We start from the raw sequence: 20,856 nt of genomic DNA on the forward strand, positions 1-20,856 counted from the left end.
GCTCATTGCAACCTCTGCCTCCCGGGTACAAGTGATTCTCCTGCCTCAGCCACCCGAGTAGCTGGGATTACAGGTACCTGCCACCATGCCTGGCTAATTATTTTTAGTAGAGACAGGGTTTCACCATGTCAGCCAGGCTGGTCTTGAACTCGTGACTTCAGATGATTCACCTGCCTCGACCTCCCAAAGTGCTGGGATTACAGGCGTGAGCCACCGCACCCAGCCGTGTAACTCTTTAATAACAGGCTTTCTTCTTATTAATGCAAGTTTGTCAAATTTTCTTAAATCCTGGTTATATCTGAAAAGGATTTCTGCTATTTCCACATTATAAAGATAAAATTTTAAAAATAACAACATCTTGCTACTTTAAAAATAATAACATCTCAACCTTGGCCTCAGAATTCTTCAGCCTCCTAAGGACCTTCTTGGATCATTACATTGAAGAGCTCTAGTGCCAAGTTTTTAAATGCTGAAATCCTCTGGCTACAGTCCTTATTCTTCGATAGCTACCAAGTCAATGCTTTTGAAATGGTTAAAGGAGTCCCTATGGTTGGGGAGTGGGAGCGAAGGGAAAACGTTGAATAGTATTTCACGGAAAGTATCATGGTGTTTTCAGCTTGTACCCTAATGAAGAAGCTAATTTCGCACCGGGCACTACTCCCCAGGGAGCAGAATATAATCTTTCCCCTTACAATCATGGGACAGATTGCAGAACAGAAAAATCTCAAAGGCAAGTTATTTTGGTAGTAAGTACTGATTGACAGACATGTTATGTAGCGCATAGTGGGAGAGAAGCAAGGCCACTTGAGTGGCTTATTTCATAATCGCTCTTTAACTGAAGGAGAGCAAAGGCAGATCCTAACGATAAAGACCCTAATATGAGAATGCCAGCACTTCAGTACTCACTATCATGATATACTCAGAAAAATAGCAGCAAGATGAGGAGGATACTGCAACATGTGAAATCTGGACTTAGCCACAGTGGAGAAGTTTCTTTTTCAAACCATACTTTAATTTTTTTTTTTTTAAATCAATTCCTTTTGAGGGATCATTTGTCTATATCTGAACTTCTGGGTTTTTTTGTTGTTGTTTTTTGTTTTTTTTTGTTTTGTTTTGTGTTTTGGAGACAGAGTCTCACTCAGTCACCCACACTAGAGTGCAGTGGTGTGATCTCGGCTCACTGCAACCTCCACTTCCTGAGTCCAAATGATTCTCCTGCCTCAGCCTCCCAAGTAGGTGGAATTGCAAGCACCCGCCACCACACCCAGCTGATCTGTGTATTTTTAGTACAGCTGAGATTTCACCATGTTGGTCAGGCTGGTCTCGGACTCCTGACCTCAAGTGATCCACCTGCCTTGGCCTCCCAAAGTGTTGGGATTATAGGCGTGAGCCACTGTGCCTGGCCAATATCTGAACTTCTTGTCCATAATTATGCTTAACTTAACTTTATGATAAAATGTGTACTTCTTATTCAATAGTGTGAATTCAGACATTCTCTTTTCATTCATTCAATAAAGAAAGTTTGAACACCTATTCCATGTTAGGCCTCTTCTAGGTTCTGGAAAAGTACCAGTGAACAAAATATAATCTCTGTCCTCCTGGATCTTACATTCTGGTAAAGGGAGAAACAGCAAGTACATCAGATGGTCACACTGTTAGGGAGAAAAATAAAATGACACAAGAGCCGCAGGGAGTGTGGCTGAGACAGGGGTTGTGATTTTATGTTGGGAAATCAAAGGACATCTGAGCAAAGTCCAGAACCAAGTGAAGAAGCCAGTACTTCCCGGATGGATATCTAGGGAAATAGCTTTTGCAGGTATAGGGACTAGCAGGTGCAAAGACTTCAGGTGGAGGCATATTTAACATAGTGAGTGAGATGGAGAAGAGTTGGGATGGGGATCAGAGAGACAACAGAACATGTAGGGCCTTGCTGGCCATGGCGAGGCCTTTGGATTTTACTCTGAGTGAGATGGAAGCCAATGGAAGATTTTGAACTGGGGAGTAATATGATTTGACTTGGGTTTTAAGTTTTAAAAGGGTGGCTTTGGCTGTTGTGTTGAAATTAGATTGCAAGGGAGAAAGAACAGAAGAGAGACCAGTTGGGAGGCTATTGTTGGCCAGGTGTGGTGGCTCATGCCTGTAATCCCAGCACTTTGGAAGGCCAAAGCAGGCGGATTACTTGAGGTCAGGAGTTTGAGACCATCCTGACCAACACGGAGAATCCCCGTCTCTACTAAAAATACAAAACTAGTCGGGCATGGTGGCACATGCCTGTAATCCCAGCTACTCGGGAAGCTGAGGCAGGAGAATCGCTTGAACCCGGGAGGCGGGGGTTGCGGTGAGTGGAGATCACGCCACTGCACTCCAGCCTGGACAACAAGAGCAAAATTCTGTCTGAAAAAAAAAAAAAAAAAAAAAAAAAAGGAGGCTACTGTCATAGCCCAGACCAGAGACCAGAGATGGTTGTGGCTTAGAACAGGATGATGTAAGTGGTGGGAAGTGGTTGGATTTTGAATATACAGGGTGATTGTAAAGTCTAGAAACATAGATAACGCTATTGTATCTTGTATTAGAATGTAGCATCAATAAATCATTTATTATCTAGACTGGGTAGCCACCTTGTATTTCAAAGGTAAGCTCATGGATATCATGAGAGCTGTGAGAGACAAAGAGAGGAGTTAAGGTGACTCCCAGGTTCATGGCCTGAGACCCTAGAAGCAAGGATGTGTCATTTACTGACAGGAGAGACTGTGGGAGAGCAGGTTTGGAAAGCAAGACCAGGAGTTTGGTTTTGGACTTACTGAACTGAGATGCCCATGAGACATTCCAGTGCAGAGGTCAAGGTAGTTAGATACATGAGTTTGGAGGTCAGGAAAGGCTGAAGAGAAAACCTTGAGAGTTGTGTCAGAATCGAAGAGTATTTACCACTTTGCAACTGGATAACACTACCTGTGGAGTAAATATAGATAGAGAAGACAAGAGGTTAGAGAATGGGCTCCTTCAAAGTTGAGAGGTCATAGAATTGAGAAGGGATGAGACAAGGAGATGAGAAGGAGAAATAGTGTCCTGGAAGCCAGGTGAAGCAAACTGTGTTCACTTTTGTAGAACCCCAAATTCAAAAAATTAAAGGAAAAAACCAACCAAGCTACCTTAGAGCGATATTTGTCTTTAGCGGATGTTAAAGTATTGCAACTAAATTGTGCCCCCAAATGGAGGAAAGCAGATAAGAAGGACCCCTTACATAATGTCACTTGAACAGGGTTAATTCCACTAAGTTGGTAACACTTGACACTTTTGCCAAGCCTAACCAACTCCCCCACTGTTTACTGGGACTTCAGTCTTTAATCTTACCCTGCCTCCTACTTCCCATCTGCCTCTTCAATCACCTTGTATATGCTGACTACTCTTAAGTCTATGAACCTAGCCCCAAACCCTCTTCTTTCAGTGATTTCTATTCAACTGTCCCCTGAACATCTTCACCTGTTGCTCCCAAGGCTCCTCAGATTCAAACTGTCTGAAGCAGAATTCCCCATCTTTCCTGCCAACTGGCCCCTCAGATCATGTTCATCTTGGTGAACAGCAACAGTCATTTACATGGTCACTCCAAAAAGAAACTTAGTCCCTGTAGACTCCTCCTTTTCCCTCATTGCCACATTAAACTTCTACACTTTAACATTATATGTAAAACTATATGTGTAAGAGGAGAGGGAGCAGAGTGGAGATTCACACTGTGCCCATGACTTCTGCCTTAGTTATGGCCTTCATCACTTATTGCCTAAACTATCAGAACATTCTGTTCTTCTTCCAGTTCCTCTGCTTCCAATCTATTTTTTTGAGCACATACACAGATTTATTTTAAAAGGAGAAAATGAATGAATTTAAAAACAAAAAAATTGGAATCTCTGACCTTCTCCAAATATAACAAGTAGACTTGTGTCTGAATTGCCGATAGAGCTTAAAATCAAGGACCAAAGATTGGTCCTTAGAGTAGGGGAAAGAGCTAGACAGGAGATTTGGGTTCAAGTTTCAGGTAAACTGCTTCTAGTTAAATATCTCTGGGCAATTATTGTAATCTATTTGTTTTTCCAAACTCAGTTTAAGCTCACCTCCTCCAGGAAGCCTTCCCTGACTATGTAGATTTAGACAAGTCCCCCTTTCACTCCCATAACATTGTCTGCCTTTATTATGGCAACTACTTACAATTGCCGATTTATTCCTGCTTCCTCTGTTAGAGTATTAAACTATAACTTCCTTTTAGTCTCACAGTTCAGCGTAGTGCTTGGCACACAGCAGATGCTCAATAATGTAGAATGTATGCATATTCCACAAACTCAGCTTTCTCACCTGTACAATGGGAAAATAATGCCTACTTCTCAGCATTCCTTTGAGATTTACATAAGCTATGCATATAAAAAAACTTCATAAAGTAGAGCTCAATGTATAAAATACTTGTAGCTTGTCCCCCACTATTTTATAAAGTCCAAATACTTCAACATAGCATTCAAAGCCCTGAACAATGTTTTCCAGGTCACCTTTTCGATTTCCCTCTGGCTCCCACCCCATTACCCTATATTATAGCCAGCCAAATAATATTCCAAACTCACCAACTTCTTTCATACCTCCTATCATTTAATATCAGATTCAACTATCTACATGTCAGTATCAATAATATGGGCTACTATTGTTATTATTATGATGGAAGTAGTAGGAGATAGAAACAAAAGTTGCTTTTGTCTACTAAGCATTTTGTTATCCTCTGTCTTTTCCCCTTATCCTAGTCAATATTCCATTCAAACATCCGGGTTCAATTACATTTTTCAATGCCTACTGGATAAAATTACCTTATAGTATGGATAAGGTTCTTCATGATCCGACTTCCCTCTGTTATTTAACCTTCCTCTGCTGCTCCACTAATAGCCTTTGTGACAGCTGTAGTAACTACAGTATATGTAGTTTTCCCAAGATAATAGGCTGGCTCTGCTTTCATGCCTTTACACATGATGTGTCCTTTGCCTCTTATGTCCTCCTCTACTTTGTCTATCCAGTGAACTCCCTGTCAACCTTGAAGATTCAATTCAGATGTAAACTCTTCTGTGAAACCTGCCCTTAAATACTCAGTGGCAGAATTAGATGCTCTCTTCTCTCTTATTATGCCATACATATCTTGTCACAATCTTCTGTGATGGTGCCTGTCACCTCCACTAGCCTGTAAACGTATCCAGCAGAGGGCTGCTTTTTATCTCCGAGTCCTTACTGTCTGGCACAAAGCGGGTGCTCACGGAAAATCAGTTGAATACATCAACAAGTATCCGTCAGTGGCACCTGAAGCCATCAGTCATTGGAACTACCCCATCATTGCCCATCACACACACTGCTCTTCATAGACTACTATTACATTCTCTGTCCTTTGAGGTGGCAATCACGTGCTGGTGGTATTTCTAGTCAGTTAAAACGACAGTATTAACACACTTGCAAACATTCATTTCTTGAAAGAAGGATTAGGGCAGTGTCATAGCCCGGCAGACTGTGAAACGAAAACACTTGCCTTCATTCCCCTTGGTACCCTTCAGCTCCGGTTTTTGCGACCACCTTGCTTGAGGCCCTGAGAGGAACTGCACCAGGGCAGGAAGTGAGGAAGCGGAAGTGGGGACCGGCCTAGGCCCTTGGGCTTGGCTGGAGTAGCTGGAATATCCTGGGGCGAGGAGGTTTGGTCCCTGGGCGGCGGCGGGCTTTCCTCTCAGGTAACAGCCTCCGCTTGGGAGTGGTGATGGGACTCCAGGCGGGTCTGGAAACATCGGCTGCCATCCCACCTCCCGTTTCCTGCTGGCACCGTCGGAGTCCAGATTGGGGCGGGAGGGTGAAGAGGCAGTTACCATCCGCAGGAGGCGAAATCCCTGTGGCGTGACGCCATCACGTCCCTCCCGCCTTCTAGGAGCTTCCCTGAGGTCCAGCCTTCCCCTCCACAGTGCATTGCTGGTTCTCCGAGGGTAATTGCTGGTCTGATTCTCTGTGTGACTGAGCGCCCAACACCTGGCTCATCTGGTACACAGCCATCATCTGAAATGGGGGTTGGATGAATGAAGACGAGGATGCCGAGGAAAGGCCTTGCCCACAGAAAGTTGATTCTTGCTCAGCCTCCACCCGCCATTTTCAAAATTCTTTCCAAAGCATCTCCTTTCTTCCTCCCCCACGGCCCTGTCTGGCGATTATTCTTTGTGTTGTGGATGAGGGTACCGAGACTCAGGGAAGTTGTTAAGTCTTAGGAAATGGCAAAGCAGGACCTCAGATCATGGCTTTGAATCCTAATTAAAGGAGAGAGATGAGGCATGTGAGCGTTCAGTGAAGAGTAGCTGTTTACTCCAGGGGGTGAGGTGTGTCTTGTGTACCTCTTTCTCCATTTCCTAGAATGGAGCCTGCCACATGGTAAGCTCTGGAAGATTATTAGTTGAATAAATTAATGAACACACACTTGGGGCTCAAAAAGATTAGATTTTCTGCCTCTGACAGTATTCTTTTCATGAAAACAGTAACACCTTCTAATGGCGTGGTAGTCTCCATAACCATTCTCCTGTAGCATTCTTGACCGGAGCTCATTTCCTTCCGAACCAAACTCACGTCTATAGGCAGAACCTGTACAAACACAAGAGCTGTTCTTTCTTCATAGTTCCACCTTAAATGCATCTTTTCAGAGATGGCTCCGGGCACTCAGCCTCTTAGATGCTATTGTCATTATTGTCCCAAGTATTTGGATAAAGTCAGTTTAGCTCCTCTGTTCCTTATTCTCAATCCTGAAATCAAAAAATTTTTGGAAACCAATTTTCCCTCCAACTCATTTGGTGGTAAAACTTGGCCTGAGGCCATTGTAGTCTTTTTTGTTTATTTGTTTTTCTGTGACGGAGTCTTGCTCTGTCGCCCAGGCTGGAGTGCAGTGGCGCGATCTCGGCTCACTGGAAGCTTCGCCTCACGGGTTCACGCCATTCTCCTGCCTCAGCCTCCCGAGTAGCTAGGACTACAGGCGCCCGCCACCACGCCTGACTAATTTTTTGTATTTTTAGTAGAGACGGGGTTTCACCTTGTTAGCCAGGATGGTCTCGATCTCCTGATCTCGTGATCCACCTGCCTCGGCCCCTCAAAGTGCTGGGATTACAGGCGTGAGCCACCGTACCCGGCCCATTTGTAGTCTTTATTCCAAATATTTACATGTTTTTATTGCAGACATGTTAATGTGTTTAATTGTTCAGAGCAGCCCCACACCTTACTGTGGGTATCATGTAATATATGGTATAGATATGGCACTATTCTTGAAAATTCCACCCCCCCACCGCACCCAAAAGAGAATTTCCACAACTCATCTGGCCTCAAAGGATTTGGATAAAAGATCGTGGATTGATAGTTTAATGCCACCTGATAAATCGTTTCCTGTTAGGATTCAGATGAAATGGGGAGAAGGAAACAGCATTGTGAAAGTGGGCAGATCTAAAAAGAAAACTGAAAGACCTTTTCAATGTAATCATTTGTTTTGCTGGGAATTATTTAGGAGAGAAAGCTCCTTAACTGAATGGTAAGTTTTAGTGTGAGGTTCATGTTTTATGTTTCTCCACAAAGCCATACAAATGGTAGGTACTCAAGAAATATCTGTTGATGATTTGAAAATATTTGCTCAAAACTATAGAATTTTACTTGACAATTACAAGAGCTAGATTTTATTTGTTAAATGCCATGCTTTATAGGAGTTTGTGACCATCTGGGCAGCTAGTAAGAACCCGTGTCTAAAAAAAAAATCTTTTTTTAAGGCCAAGCGCGGTGGCTCACGCCTGTAATCCCAGCACTTTGGGAGGCTGAGGCGGGCAGATCACTTGAGGTCAGGAGTTCGAGACCACTCTGGACAATATGGTGAAACCCCGTCTCTACTAAAATTACGAAAAATTAGCTGGGCTTGGTGGCTCGTGGCTATAGTCCCAGCTACTTGGGAGGCTGAGGCAGGAGAATCGCTTGAACCTGGGAGGTGGAGGTTGCAATGAGCCAAGATCGTGCCACTTCACTCCAGCCTGGGTGACACAGCAAGACCCCATCTCAAAAAAAAAAATTTTTTTTTTTTTTAGATTAGTTAGGCTTGGTGGTATGCACCTGTAGTCCCAGCTACTTGGGAGGCTGAGGCAGGAGGACTGCTTGAACCCAGGAGTTTGCAAGCTGCCTGGGCTACATAGTGAGGCTTTATCTCAAAAAAAAAAAAAAAAAGTGATTGTAATTATAAAGCTATAGAATCAGTGCAGGTTTATCCCAAGGTATTGTGTCAATCAATCATTGTGTCATTTGCACAACACATGTTTCTTGAGTACCTACTGTTGCTAATTAGCTGTTAGGGATAGGATTACAGTGGTAAATAAGACAGTCAGGGTACCTGCTCCGAGGAGCTTCTAGTTTGGTGGTGAAGAAAGGCACTGAGCAAATAACAAATAAGTCAGTACAGATTGTTATAAGTGCAGTGAAGGAAATTAACCAGGTGCTGGGGAGACCTAAGTAGTTAGTGAGGTCAGTGAAGATCTCTCAGATTTGTGACATGAAATACCTAACTTCTTCCCTCTATTTCTAAATATTATAGCGAGTTGGGTAGCCAGACAACCAACATTCAAACGTGGAAATTTACCCTCTTGGGCACTAATTTTGTCTCATGTCAATTTTTGTCACATCACTATAGTGATAACAGTCTCACAGTTATTTGATGGTATGTGTAAACAGCATTTTCATGTAGTCAGATGTCTAAAACACATAATAAACCAACATATAATTTACAACTAACACCAATTAATTGAGCTCCGTGACAGTCTGAAAAGACAGCAGTAGTAGAATGGTATCTTACATATTCTATGTTCATATCACAAGGTAAAGTTCAAGTCATTATACATTAGTAAGTGATATGAATTCACTTCTCTAGACTTTTTTCCTTGTGATTTTTCTAATGGTTGGGGTTGTATTTATTTCTGAAATGGTGTCATGTAAATTCATTTTAAACTACTCTATTGGATTAGAAGGCTATTATTTTGATATTTTTCTGGGTTAGAAAATTCATTTAAGAAAACGGTTTTTAAAAGTTTAAAATACAGCTTAGAGAATGTAGAAAAACCTAAAAATTACGATTGTCCTTCCAAAATATAGATAGGTAGCTATCCAAAAAAGAAAATAAAATTTAACATTTGTTGTTCAATTCCAGCAAGTTGTGATTCTAACAAGGCTTTAAAAGAAAATAGACTCGTGAAGAAACAGATCAATATTTGTTGCTCTAAGCCAATGTCATAGTGCATCTCTGCCTTGAGTGAGTTTGGTAGAGGGGAAAAAAAGGACAATAAAAAAAGAAAACCCTCATGATTGAAAATTTTAATAGCTTACTGAAATAGTATAAATCAGGTTTTCACTGCAGGAAGGAGTCAAAAATGACTGTGTTTGAAGTACAAAAAAGAGAAAATCAGAAAGTTGTAGAAATACAACTTCTCTTTTTCTTCCTAGGGTTAATGATAGTGTCTTTCTGAGAAATCTTTTTTTTTCTTTTTTTTTTTGAGACAGAGTCTCGCTCTATCGCCCAGGCTGGAGTGCAGTGGCACAGTCTCGGCTCACTGCAAGCTCCGCCTCCTGGATTCACGCCATTCTCCTGCCTCAGCCTCCCGAGTAGCTAGGACTACAGGTGCCCGCCACCATGCCCGGCTAATTTTTTGTATTTTTAGTAGAGATGGGGTTTTGCCTTGTTAGCCAGGATGGTCTAGATCTCCTGACCTCATGATCCACCCGCCTCTGCCTCCTAAAGTGCTGGGATTACAGGCGTGAGCCACTGCGCCTGGCCAAGAAATCTTAATTAAACAGATATTTAATACGTTTTCATATTTACTTATTTATTTATTTTTGAGACAGAGTCTCACTCTATCTCCCAGGTTAGAGTGCAGTGGCGTAATCTCAGCTCACTGCAACCTCTGCCTCCCAGGTTCAAACGATTCTCATGCCTCAGCCTCCCAAGTAGCTGGGATTACAGGTGTGTGCCCATCAAGCCCAGCTAATTTTGTGTGTTTTTAGTAGAGATAGGGTTTCCCCATGTTGCCCAGGCTGGTGTTGAACTCCTGAGCTCAGGTGATCTGCCCGCAGCGGCCTCCCAAAGTGCTAGGATTATAGGTGTGAGCCACCACGCCCAACCACTTATACAGGTACATTTTCTGTCTTGCTTAGTTAACAGTGTGTTGTATTTTTACCAAAAAGAGGTTATCTTCTCTTATTTTTTTAAAAAAGAAGGGATAGTTTATTTAGGATGCTTCTAAAAATGTATGTCTTCCTTTAATACACATACAGAAATTAATCAAGCCTGAGCTAGTTATCTGAGAAGGTCAAGGAAGGGAAGCAAAACTAAAAGCAGTGAACACATTTGTTATGGATTTTAACATTTTTTTCTTTTGTATGTGTGCAGTTTCTCTAGTAAAATCTGATTATAGATCTTCTATGTTTCGTTGGATCTGGATGTTCATCAGGGCTCGAAATCAATGTGATACACCGTCTTGGCAGCCGGCAGTGGTGAATCACTAGGGAAATTGCAAACTAACTGACCCTCCTTAATACAAAATAATGAAAACAAGAAAGGGAATGGTTTCCTTTAAACTGAACTGATCATTCACAAGCATTGTGTAGAGTTTGGGGGCTGCATATCCTTTGTAAGTTTCAGTATATGGGCCTCTCTGTGTGTCCGTGTTTTGAGACCTGATAGACACAGGCTGATCACTGCAGGATTTAGAGAAATCCTTGTATTATTTGAGTCTTACTATTGACACTGTTTAATCCTAAACTCATGCTTCTTTTTCCAAAGGTGAACAAATAAAGTAATTTAACCTTTCCCTCTAATTTACCAGGCTTATCTAGACTACAATAGTGGTTTTAGGGTACCATGAGTTAGCTGTGGGGTTCACTGATGTGCAGCTGTTTGTCTTCATAGCTGATCCTCCTTTCTTTTAGGTTTAGCAGGAAAGCAGACTGTATTTAGATCTGATTCTCAGGACTTGTAGTTCTAAAAACAATACAGTCATAGGGTCAGTGGGTGATTCTAAGACTCAATTTTACCCCCATTTTAGTTATTCTCAGAACATAATGTTTTTATACATGACAGTATATCTTAAGAGATGCCTGACATCCTAGCATTTCATGAGGCTAAAGTGGGAGGATCACTTGAGGCCAGAAATTTTTGACCATCCTGTGAAACATATGGAGACCCCCATCTCTACAAAACATTTAAAAATTAGCCAGGCAGGCTGGGCGCAGTGGCTCACGGCTGTAAACCCAGCACTTTGGGAGGCTGACGTGGAAGGATCACGAGGTCAGGAGTTCGAGACCAGCCTGACCAACATGGTGAAACCCTGTCTCTACTAAAAATACAAAAATTAGCCAGGTGTGGTGGTGTGCACTTGTAATCCCAGCTGCTCAGGAGCCTGAGGCAGGAGAATTGCTTGAACCCAGGAGGCAGAGGTTGCAGTGAGCAAAGATCGCGTCACTGCACTCCAGCCTGGGCAACAGAGGGATACTCCGTCTCAAAAAAAAAAAAAAAAAAGCAAGGCACACACCTTGGGAGGCTAAAACCAGAGAACTGCATGAACCTAGGAGTTTGAGGCTGCAGTGAGCTATAATTGCACCACTGTACTTAGGCCTGGGAAACAGGGCAATACCCTGTCTCTGAAAAAAAAAAAAAGAAAGAAAGAAAGAAATGTCAGAGTGCAAGTTCTGTTTTTTAAAATGTTGACTTGTCTACTGTCCGTGTAATGCTTTGTAGCCATTATATTTCTGGCCAAAGAGGTTGAATGATATTTTCTGCAGGAACTTCTATGACTAGAAAGACAACCTATATTTCTTTAAATAATATAGGTCAATTTCTCATGAGGGATTTTCCGGTGCTTATCCTAGGAACAGTTATATGGTACCCTCGATTCTGGCTGCTGTAAGTGAGGGGCTGATTTGGAAACAAAACCTAGATTTGCAGACTGATTTAGTCTTCTATAGACTTAAAAAAAAGTTCAATTTTAATTTTTTTGTGCTTTCCTTGCAGGAAATTGATACTTTATCGACGTAGAGATTAATTATTTGTATTTGGGAGCAGCAGAACTGGGGACCAATTACCTGTCAAGAGTTTTATAAACCAGTGACATAAACTGTTATTCCATTGCTTTCATCCTCCATCTCACCTTGGAACTTGTATTACTTATGGCGTTCAGGAGACAAGTGAAAAACTTTGTGAAAAATTACTCAGATGCTGAAATAAAAGTCAGGGAGGCAACTTCTAATGACCCTTGGGGTCCCTCTAGTTCTCTGATGCTAGATATCAGTGACTTGACTTTCAACACAATTTCTCTCTCAGAGATTATGAATATGCTATGGCACAGACTCAATGACCATGGGAAGAACTGGCGCCACGTGTATAAATCCCTTACCCTAATGGATTATCTCATCAAGAATGGATCAAAAAAAGTTGTTCAGCATTGCAGAGAGGGGTTCTATAACCTTCAAACACTAAAAGATTTTCAGCACATAGATGAAGCTGGAAAAGACCAAGGTAATGGTTAAAGAAGTTTATGTAAGCTGGGTGTGGTAGTGTGCACCTGCAATCCTGGTGCTTGGGAGACTGAGGTGGGAGGATCACATGAGCCCAGGCATTTGATGCTGTAATGAGGAAAGATTGCACCTGTGAATAGCCACTGTACTCCAGCCTGGGCAACATAGCGAGACCCCGATCTCTAAAGTTTAAAACAAAAGTTTATAGCATGTGCCAATAAAGATTAGGAGGTTTGGGGGATCATTTTATATCAGGAGGTGGGGAAGAGTTGTACTTAAATGTACTAGCTATCTTTCCTCTGGGACAGTTATAGTTTCCAATTTAATCCTCTGTATTGAGTCTTCAGTGCCTTAGAGAACAATACTTTTTTCAAAAGGAAAAAAAAAGGTGAACACACTTAGGTTTCTGATAAAATGATACCTCATAGAAAATGAATAAAGTGAATAAAACAGGAGGCATGGCAATTTGGTGTAATAATGTCACTATAATTCATAATTATAATTAAACTGGAATTTAGTCATAAATTGAGGAAATATTTCCACAGGCTGGAATCTTCAAAGACTATCTAGATGGAAGCAGTTAAATGAATACAAAAATTTAGATCATAAAATAATTCTTTCGGGGGTGGAAGAGGAGGTGCAGTAGGGAAAGGATAGGATCCTGAGATGATTCAGTAGTGCCTGATATTCTACAGTGGCAAAAGGCTCAGCGCTTCCTCTCCTGCTACTGTAAAATTATAATTTGTGTTTAAAGTGAATAGTCTTATGAATCATGAGAAGAGGATAAAATTCAGAGCATTCTCTCTGGGAAGCATGCATTTAAAAAATAGACCTTTTTTTAAGGGCAGTTTTAGGTTTACAGAAAAATTATACAGAAAGTTACGCAGAGTTCCCACTTACCCTTCCCCACTCGGACACAATTTCTCCTAATAACATCTTGCATTAGTGTGGTTCATTTGTTACAACTTATAAGCAAATGCTGATACATTATTGTTAACGAAAGTTCATATCTTACATTAGGATTTACTCTTTGTGTTCCACAGTTCTATGAGTTTTGAAAAATGCATGGTGTCATGTGTCCACCATTCCACTATCATACAGAGTACATATGTCCTGTGCTCCACCTTTTCATCCTTTTCCTCTCCCCTTGAATCCCGGGCATCCACTGGTCTTTTTATCATCTCTATAGTTTTGTCTTTTCAGATGTCATAGAGTTGGAATCTTAAAGTATGTAGCTTTTTCAGACTGGTTTCTTTCACTTGGCAATATGCATTTAAGATTCCTCCATGTCCTTTCATAGCTTGAGAGTTTAGTTTTTTCTTATCTTTTTTTTTTAAAAACTTTATTGAGATATAATTCACATGCCATACAATTCACCCATTTAAGGTGTACAGTTATGTGGATTTTGGTATATCACAGTATAATTTTTCAAAATTGTAACTATAACATAAAATTTGCCTTTGTAAGTATACAATTCAGTTGCATTAATTACATTCACAATGTTGTGCAGCCATCACCACTCTTGGTAAAACTGTTTCATCACCCCAAACAGAAACCCCATAACCATTAAGCAATAGCTCCCCATTGCCATTCCACCAAGGCCCTATCTGTCTCTCTAAATTTTCCTGTTCTAGGTATCTCATGTAAGTGGAATCATACAGTATTTGTTCTTTTGTGTCTGACTTATTTCAGTTACTATAATATCCTCAGGGTGGTCATGTTGTAGGATGTATCAGAACTTTATTCCTTTTATGTCTGAATAATATTCTATTGTATGTACATTACACATTTTAAAAATTTACTCATCTGTTGATAGACTCTTGGGTTGTTTCTTTTACCTATTGTGAATAGTGTTCCACTGAACATGGGAGTGTAAGTATCAATTCAAGTTCTGGCTTTCAGTTTATTTGGGTGTATACTTAGGAGTGGAATTGTTGAATCATATGGTAATTCAGTGTTTAGCTTTTTGAGGAGCTGCTAAATTTTTCCATAGTGGCTGTATCCATTTTACATCTCCACTGGCAGTTTAAAAATGTCCCAGTTTCTCTGTATTCTTGCCAACACTTGTTATTATCGTTTTTGTTGTTGATTATAGCTATCCTACTGGTTGTGAAGTGGTATTTCATTGTGGTTTTGATTTACATTTCCCTAAAGACTAATGATGTTGAACATCTTTTCATGTCATCGTTGGCAATTTGTATGTCTTCTCTGGTATAACGTCTGTTCAAATCCTTTGCCCATTATTAACTTTTTAAAACAACTTTTTGAGTATTAAAAGTTCTTTATATATTCTGGATACAAGACCCTTATCAGAGAGGTGATATGCAAGTATCTTCTCTGATTCTGTAGATTCCTTTAATTTTGTTGGAGGTGTCTTTTGATGCACAAAATTTTTAAAGTTTGAAGTGCAATGTATCTATTTTTTCCCTTGGTTACTTGTGCTTTAGGGGTCATATATAAGAAACTATGGGCTCCATTGTCTAATCCAAGATCATGAAGATTTATACCTATCTTTTCCAAGAGATTTATAGTTTTAGCTTGTACATTCAGGTCCTGGGTCCTCTTTGAATTAATTTGTGTATATGCTGTGAAGTTTAACTTCATTCTTTTTCATGAAGATGCCCTGCTACCATTTATCAAAAAGACCTTTTTTTCCCTATTGAGTTATATTGGCATCCTCGCAAAAATCAACCAACCAAATAAGATGTACGAGCTTATTTCTGTACTCCCAGTTGTTTCATTGATCTATATGTCAGGCCTTATGCCAGTACCATACTGTTTTGATCACAGTAGCTTTGTAGTAAGTTTTGAAATTAAGGAGTGTGAGTTCTCCAACATTGTTCTTTTATAAGCTTTTTTTTTTTTTTTTCTATTCCGAGTCTCTTGCATTTTCATTTGAAGTTTAACATCAGCTTATGAATTTCTGTTAAAAAGATGGCTAGGGCCAGGTGTGGTGACTCATACCTATATTCCCAACATTTTGGGAGGTGGAGGCAGGCAGATCACTTGAGGCCAGGAGGTCAAGACCAGCCTGGCCAACATGGTGAAACCCCATCTTTACTAAAAGTGCCAAAACATTAGCCAGGTATGGTGCCACACACTTGTAATCCCAGCTACCCGGGAGGCTGAGGCATGAGAATTGCTTGAACCTAGGAGGTGAAAGTTGCAATGAGCCAAGATCACACCACTGCACTCCAGCCTGGGCAACAGAGTGAGACCCTGTCTCGGGGGGAAAAAAAAAAGATGGCTAGAATTTTGCTGGAATTTTGATGGGCTTACATTGAATCTGTGGATCAATTTGGGGTATATTGTCATTTTAACAATACTAATTTCTCCAATCTTTGTACACAGGATGTCTTTCTTTTTATTTAGATATTTTTTCACTTCTTTCAACAGTGCTGTGTAGGTTTTGGTGTACAAGTCTTGCATTTCTTAAGTTTTTTTCATTTTAAAGATTATTTTCCAGTTAATTTCAGAAGTTCTTGCATTTCTGAAAGTTATTTCTAAGCATTTTAATCTTTTTAAAGCTCTGGTAAATGGAATTGTCTTTTTTTTTTTTTTTTTTTTTGAGGTGGAGTCTCGCTGTGTTGCCCAGGCTGGAGTGCGGTGGCACCATCTTGGCTTACTGCAAGCTCCGCCTCCTGGGTTCACACCATTCTCCTGCCTCAGCCTCCAGAGTAGCTGGGACTCAGGCTGGAATTGTCTTCTTAATTTCATTTTCAGATTGTTCATGGCTGGTGTATAGAAATACACCTGATTAACTGATTTTTCTATGTTAATCTGTCTACTAGATCCCGTCGTGTACAAATAGTTTCACTTCTTCCTCTCCAATCTAGATTCCTTGGCTAGAAAGAAGTGTTGAGAGCAGACATCCCGTCTTGTTCCTGCTCTTTGGAGGAAAGCTTCCTGTCATCAAGTATGTTAGCTATGGGTTTTTTCATAGATGGTCTTTATCAGGGTGAGGAAGTTCTCTTCTATTCCTAGTTGTTGAGTGTTTTTATCATGAAAGAAAGTTGTCTTTTTATACATTTGTACCTTTTATATGTATAAGATAAGGTATACATGGATGTGTTTAAGTTGACTATCATAAAGATCTTTCAGATTCTCTAACAGTTGATCTTAGCACCAAAGCAAGTACAAGTACACTATGCTAGACTTTATGAATACTCTTGATGATTTATTACCACCAAGAGAGCAAGAAAAATGCAAGTTAGAACTGAAATGTCAACAGAAGCATAGTGCATTCATTTGTTGATTATGGAAGGTACATTAGCAATTGATTGATAGCATTGTACACATTATTCACTAATACAAATTAATGAAAAAGATTCCATTAGGGGAAAATACTATCTTTTATGTATTTCTCTTTGTGTATTTTTTCTTTGAGATCGAGTCTCACTCTGTTCACCCAGGCTGGAGTGCAGTGGTGCTATCTCGGCTCACTGCAACCTCTGCCCCCAGGTTCAAGTGATTCTCCTGCCTCAGCCTCCCGAGTAGCTGGGACTACAGGCACCTGCTACCATGCCCTGCTAATTTTTGTATTTTTAGTAGAGACAGGGTTTCACCATCTTGGGCAGGCTGGTCTTGAGCTCCTGACCTAGTGATTCACCTGCCTCAGCCTCCCAAAGTGCTGGGATTACAGGTGTGAGCCACCGTGCCCAGCCCTCTTTGTGTGTTTTCTAATGAATGTGATATACTAGAAGAGTAACTCTTGCCATAATTTCACTCGTACTTAAATAAATGTACATTCATTGAGGATATATACTTGCATAACAATTTGTTACTGCTGGGTATACAGTCAAAATAGTTTGCAAACCACTGCTCTCAGGATAAAGTCAGGCCCCTTAACATGTTTCCAATCTACTTTTCTGCTCTTACTTCCCTAGTCTTCAGTGTAGCACATTGCATTAACAGTCATTCCTAATATATTGTTTCCTTACACATTTCTGTGCTTATACTTAAGATTTGTCTTTCCCCTTGAAATATTCTTTTATCTCTGTCCATGTTTTGAACTCCTACTTAGTCTCCAAATCCTAGCTCAGAATCCTTTTTCCCTCTATCCCCAACTACTCTTTCCCTCATTGGGCAGAATTAATTCCTGCAGTACTTTATTCATAATATCAAAGCAGTGCTTTTTATGGTATATTTTATTGATTTTATACGTCTCATTTTAACTAGATTGTAAGGGCATGTACCATATGTTAATCATCCTTTCACTGTCAGGCCTGCACAGAGTAGACAGGAAATTTTTATCAAATGGAAGTCAAGAAAGAAAAACTGCTAGATAAAAATGATTTTGTTCACTTGGAGAAGAAAGAAGGCAGTGTCAAGTCTGTACTGAGAAGTGAATGAAAGAGAAATTATTTGGTCCAAGTAATCTGTATCTGGAGCCTGCCCCAGTTACAGGTTATCAAGAAAGATGAAGACAAAAGAAGATATTATAGAAAAAAAAGGCTTTCTTGGCTCTCTTATTCGGTCTTTACACTTGCTGTTCCCTTTGCCTGGAATGCTGTTTTCCAGAAACCTGCATGGCTTTCTCAGAAAGTCTTATTAGAGGCCTTCTAATTCTACCCTAGTTATAAAAAACAGCCCGGCCTCCTCGTTGCACTGACATGCCCTGGCCACCTTCTGTTTCATTTTTCCCCATAGTGCTTTTCATCTGACATAGTGTATATTCTATTTTAGGATGTGTTTATTGTCTATCCCTATTAAAGTGTGAATTTCACGAAGGCAGGGACATTTTACCTTTTATGTCCGCTTTGTCCATGCCCCATCTCCAGTATCTTCAGCAGTGCCTGTCACATGGTACATGCTCAGTAATTAATAATAGTTATACTAGTAGGAAAAACATTGGGAAAACAAATCAGAAAAATTGGGAAACATCAGAGAATAGTAAGTGACTTTTTCAAATCATTTCTCAACATATTTTTCTTTAATCTCTAGATAACTTTTCAGGTGATATATCTCTGAATTTAAGCAGTGAGTCTAATTGTTAATCTGAAAAAATTAATTCATGATTTTCCATGTGTTTCCAGACTTTGGTGACATTCTGTGTTGTACTTACTGTAGTTCTAAAAGAATCACCAGTTGGATACATTGCTTTAAAGTTAAAGGTACTTCACAGGAAACAGTGTCTAGGCTATAGAAGGACATATTGAGCATATTGTTTGAAAATGTAACTAACGTAGTGTTTAAAAATAAATTCATTCTATATTTGCTAACTTTTGGGCTCTTTTATTAGCAAGCATGTTTACTACACTTTGTAACAAGTGGTATTCTCAACACTTGGCATGCATGAATTCATTTAATCTTCACAACAGCCCTTTGAGATGGGAAATGTTGTTGGCTCCTTTTTGCTGATGAGGAAACCAAGGTGCAAAGAGGTTGAATAACTCTTCACACAGCTAGTTAGTGGTAGAGTCAAGATTGCAATCTAAGCATTTTGGCTCCAGAATACATGTTCTCAACAACTACAGTATATTGTTGAATGAAAGAATTAAGGATGCTATCCTCATCCTGATCATTCTGTTCACTCCTTTACTCCATCCTGTCAGCATGTGTCATGTTTCCAGCTTTGACCAAACATTTAAGCAATTACATACAGCAGGATGGAAGGGGCTGAGATTGAACTAATTCTGGTCAGTATCCTGGGACAAGAATTCAGAAATTTAGCCTTTTTATTAAAAAAATTTTTTTAAATATACTTTGTTTTTTAGAGCAGTTTCAGATTCACAGCAAGATTGAGAGGAAAATACTGTGTTCCCAAATACCTTCTTCCCCTGTACATGCATAGCCTCCCCCATCATAAACATCCTCAACCAAAGTGGTACATTTGCTACCATCGATGAATATACAGTTACATATCATTTTCATCCAAAGTCCATAGCTTACTTTAAGGTGTACTCTTGGTGTTGTGCATTTGATAGGTTTAGACAAATGTACAATTACGTGTACTCATCATTATAATATCACGCAGAGTAGTTTCACTGCCCTAAAAATTTTCTGTGCTCTGCCTGTTTTTTCCTCCGTCCTCCAGCCCCTGCAACCATTGATCTTTTTACTGACTACATAATTTTTCCTTTTCCAAAATGTCATTTAGTTGGAATCATTCAACATGTACCCTTTCAAGTAGGCTTCTGTCACTGGGCTGGAGTGCAGTGGCATTATCAGAGGTCACTGAAGCCTTGAACTCCTGGGCTTAAGCGACCCTCTCAGAGGAGAATCAGCTTCCAGAGTAGCTGGGACTGTAGGTGCACACCATCACGCCCAGCTCATTTTAAAATTTTTTGTGGAGACAGAGTCTCACTACATTGCCCAGGCTGGTCTTGAATTTGTGGCCTCAAGCAATCCTCCTACCTTGGCGTCCCGAAGTGTTGGTATTATAGGCATGAGCCATTGCGCCCAGCCTCATTTCCTTTTAGCACTTAATAGTAGCCCATTGTAGGGATGAATCACAGTATATTTATCCATTCAGCTACTGAATGTCACCTTGATTGCTTCCAAGTTTTGGCAATTACAAATAAACAACTGTATGAAGTTTTTTATGTGGACAAAAATTTTCAACTCCTTTGAGTAATTACCAAGGAACCTGATGTACTCAATCGTATGGCAAGAGTGTTTTGTTTTATAAGAAACTGCCAAATTGTCTTTTAAAGTGGCAGCCCCATTTTGCATTCCCACCAGCAATAATGAGAGTTCCTAATGCTTTACGTCTTTACCAGCATTTGGTGTTGTCAGTGTTCTGAATTTTGGTCATCCTAATAGGTATGTATATAGTATCTCTTATTGTTATTTTAGTGTGCATGTCCTTAATGACGTATGATGTGGAGGATCTTTCATATGCTTACTTGCCATCTGTATATGTGTTTTGTTTGTTTGTTTGTTTTTTGAGATGGAATCTCACTCTGTTGCCCAGGCTGGAGTGCAGTGGCGTGATCTTGGCTCACTGCAAGCTCTGCCTCCTGGGTTCATGCCATTCTCCTGCCTCAGCTTCCCAAGTAGCTGGGACTACAGGCACCCTACACCCAGCCAATTTTTTTGTACTTTTTAGTAGAGATGGGGTTTCACTGTCTTAGCCAGGATGGTCTTGATCTCCTGACCTCGTGTTCCACCTGTCTTGGCCTCCCAAAGTGCTGGGATGAGCCACTGCGCCCAGCCTGTATATCTTCTTTAATGAGGTGTATGTTAAGGTTTTAGGCCCATTCTTAATTCAGGTTGTTTGTTTTTATTGTTGAGTTTTAAGAATTCTGTGTATATTTCTGATAACACTCCTTTTTTTTTTTTTTT

At 40.3% G+C, this 20,856-nt stretch overlaps 1 protein-coding gene across 1 annotated transcript in view; it reads left to right on the plus strand.

Moving 5' to 3' along the window:
* The first annotated feature begins 5,639 nt into the window (after nt 1-5,639).
* ENTHD1 (ENTH domain containing 1) overlaps nt 5,640-20,856 on the plus strand; it is a 142,236-nt gene continuing 127,019 nt past the window's right edge. Inside the window, exons 1-2 of the mRNA XM_011964184.1 lie at nt 5,640-5,741; nt 12,068-12,571. Of these exons, the coding sequence (XP_011819574.1) occupies nt 12,223-12,571 (349 nt within the window). The 5' untranslated portion in view covers nt 5,640-5,741; nt 12,068-12,222. The remainder of the gene's footprint in view (nt 5,742-12,067; nt 12,572-20,856) is intronic.

Source organism: Colobus angolensis, unplaced genomic scaffold (assembly GCF_000951035.1).
Source record: "Colobus angolensis palliatus isolate OR3802 unplaced genomic scaffold, Cang.pa_1.0 Scaffold65, whole genome shotgun sequence".
Lineage (NCBI taxonomy): Eukaryota > Metazoa > Chordata > Mammalia > Primates > Cercopithecidae > Colobus > Colobus angolensis.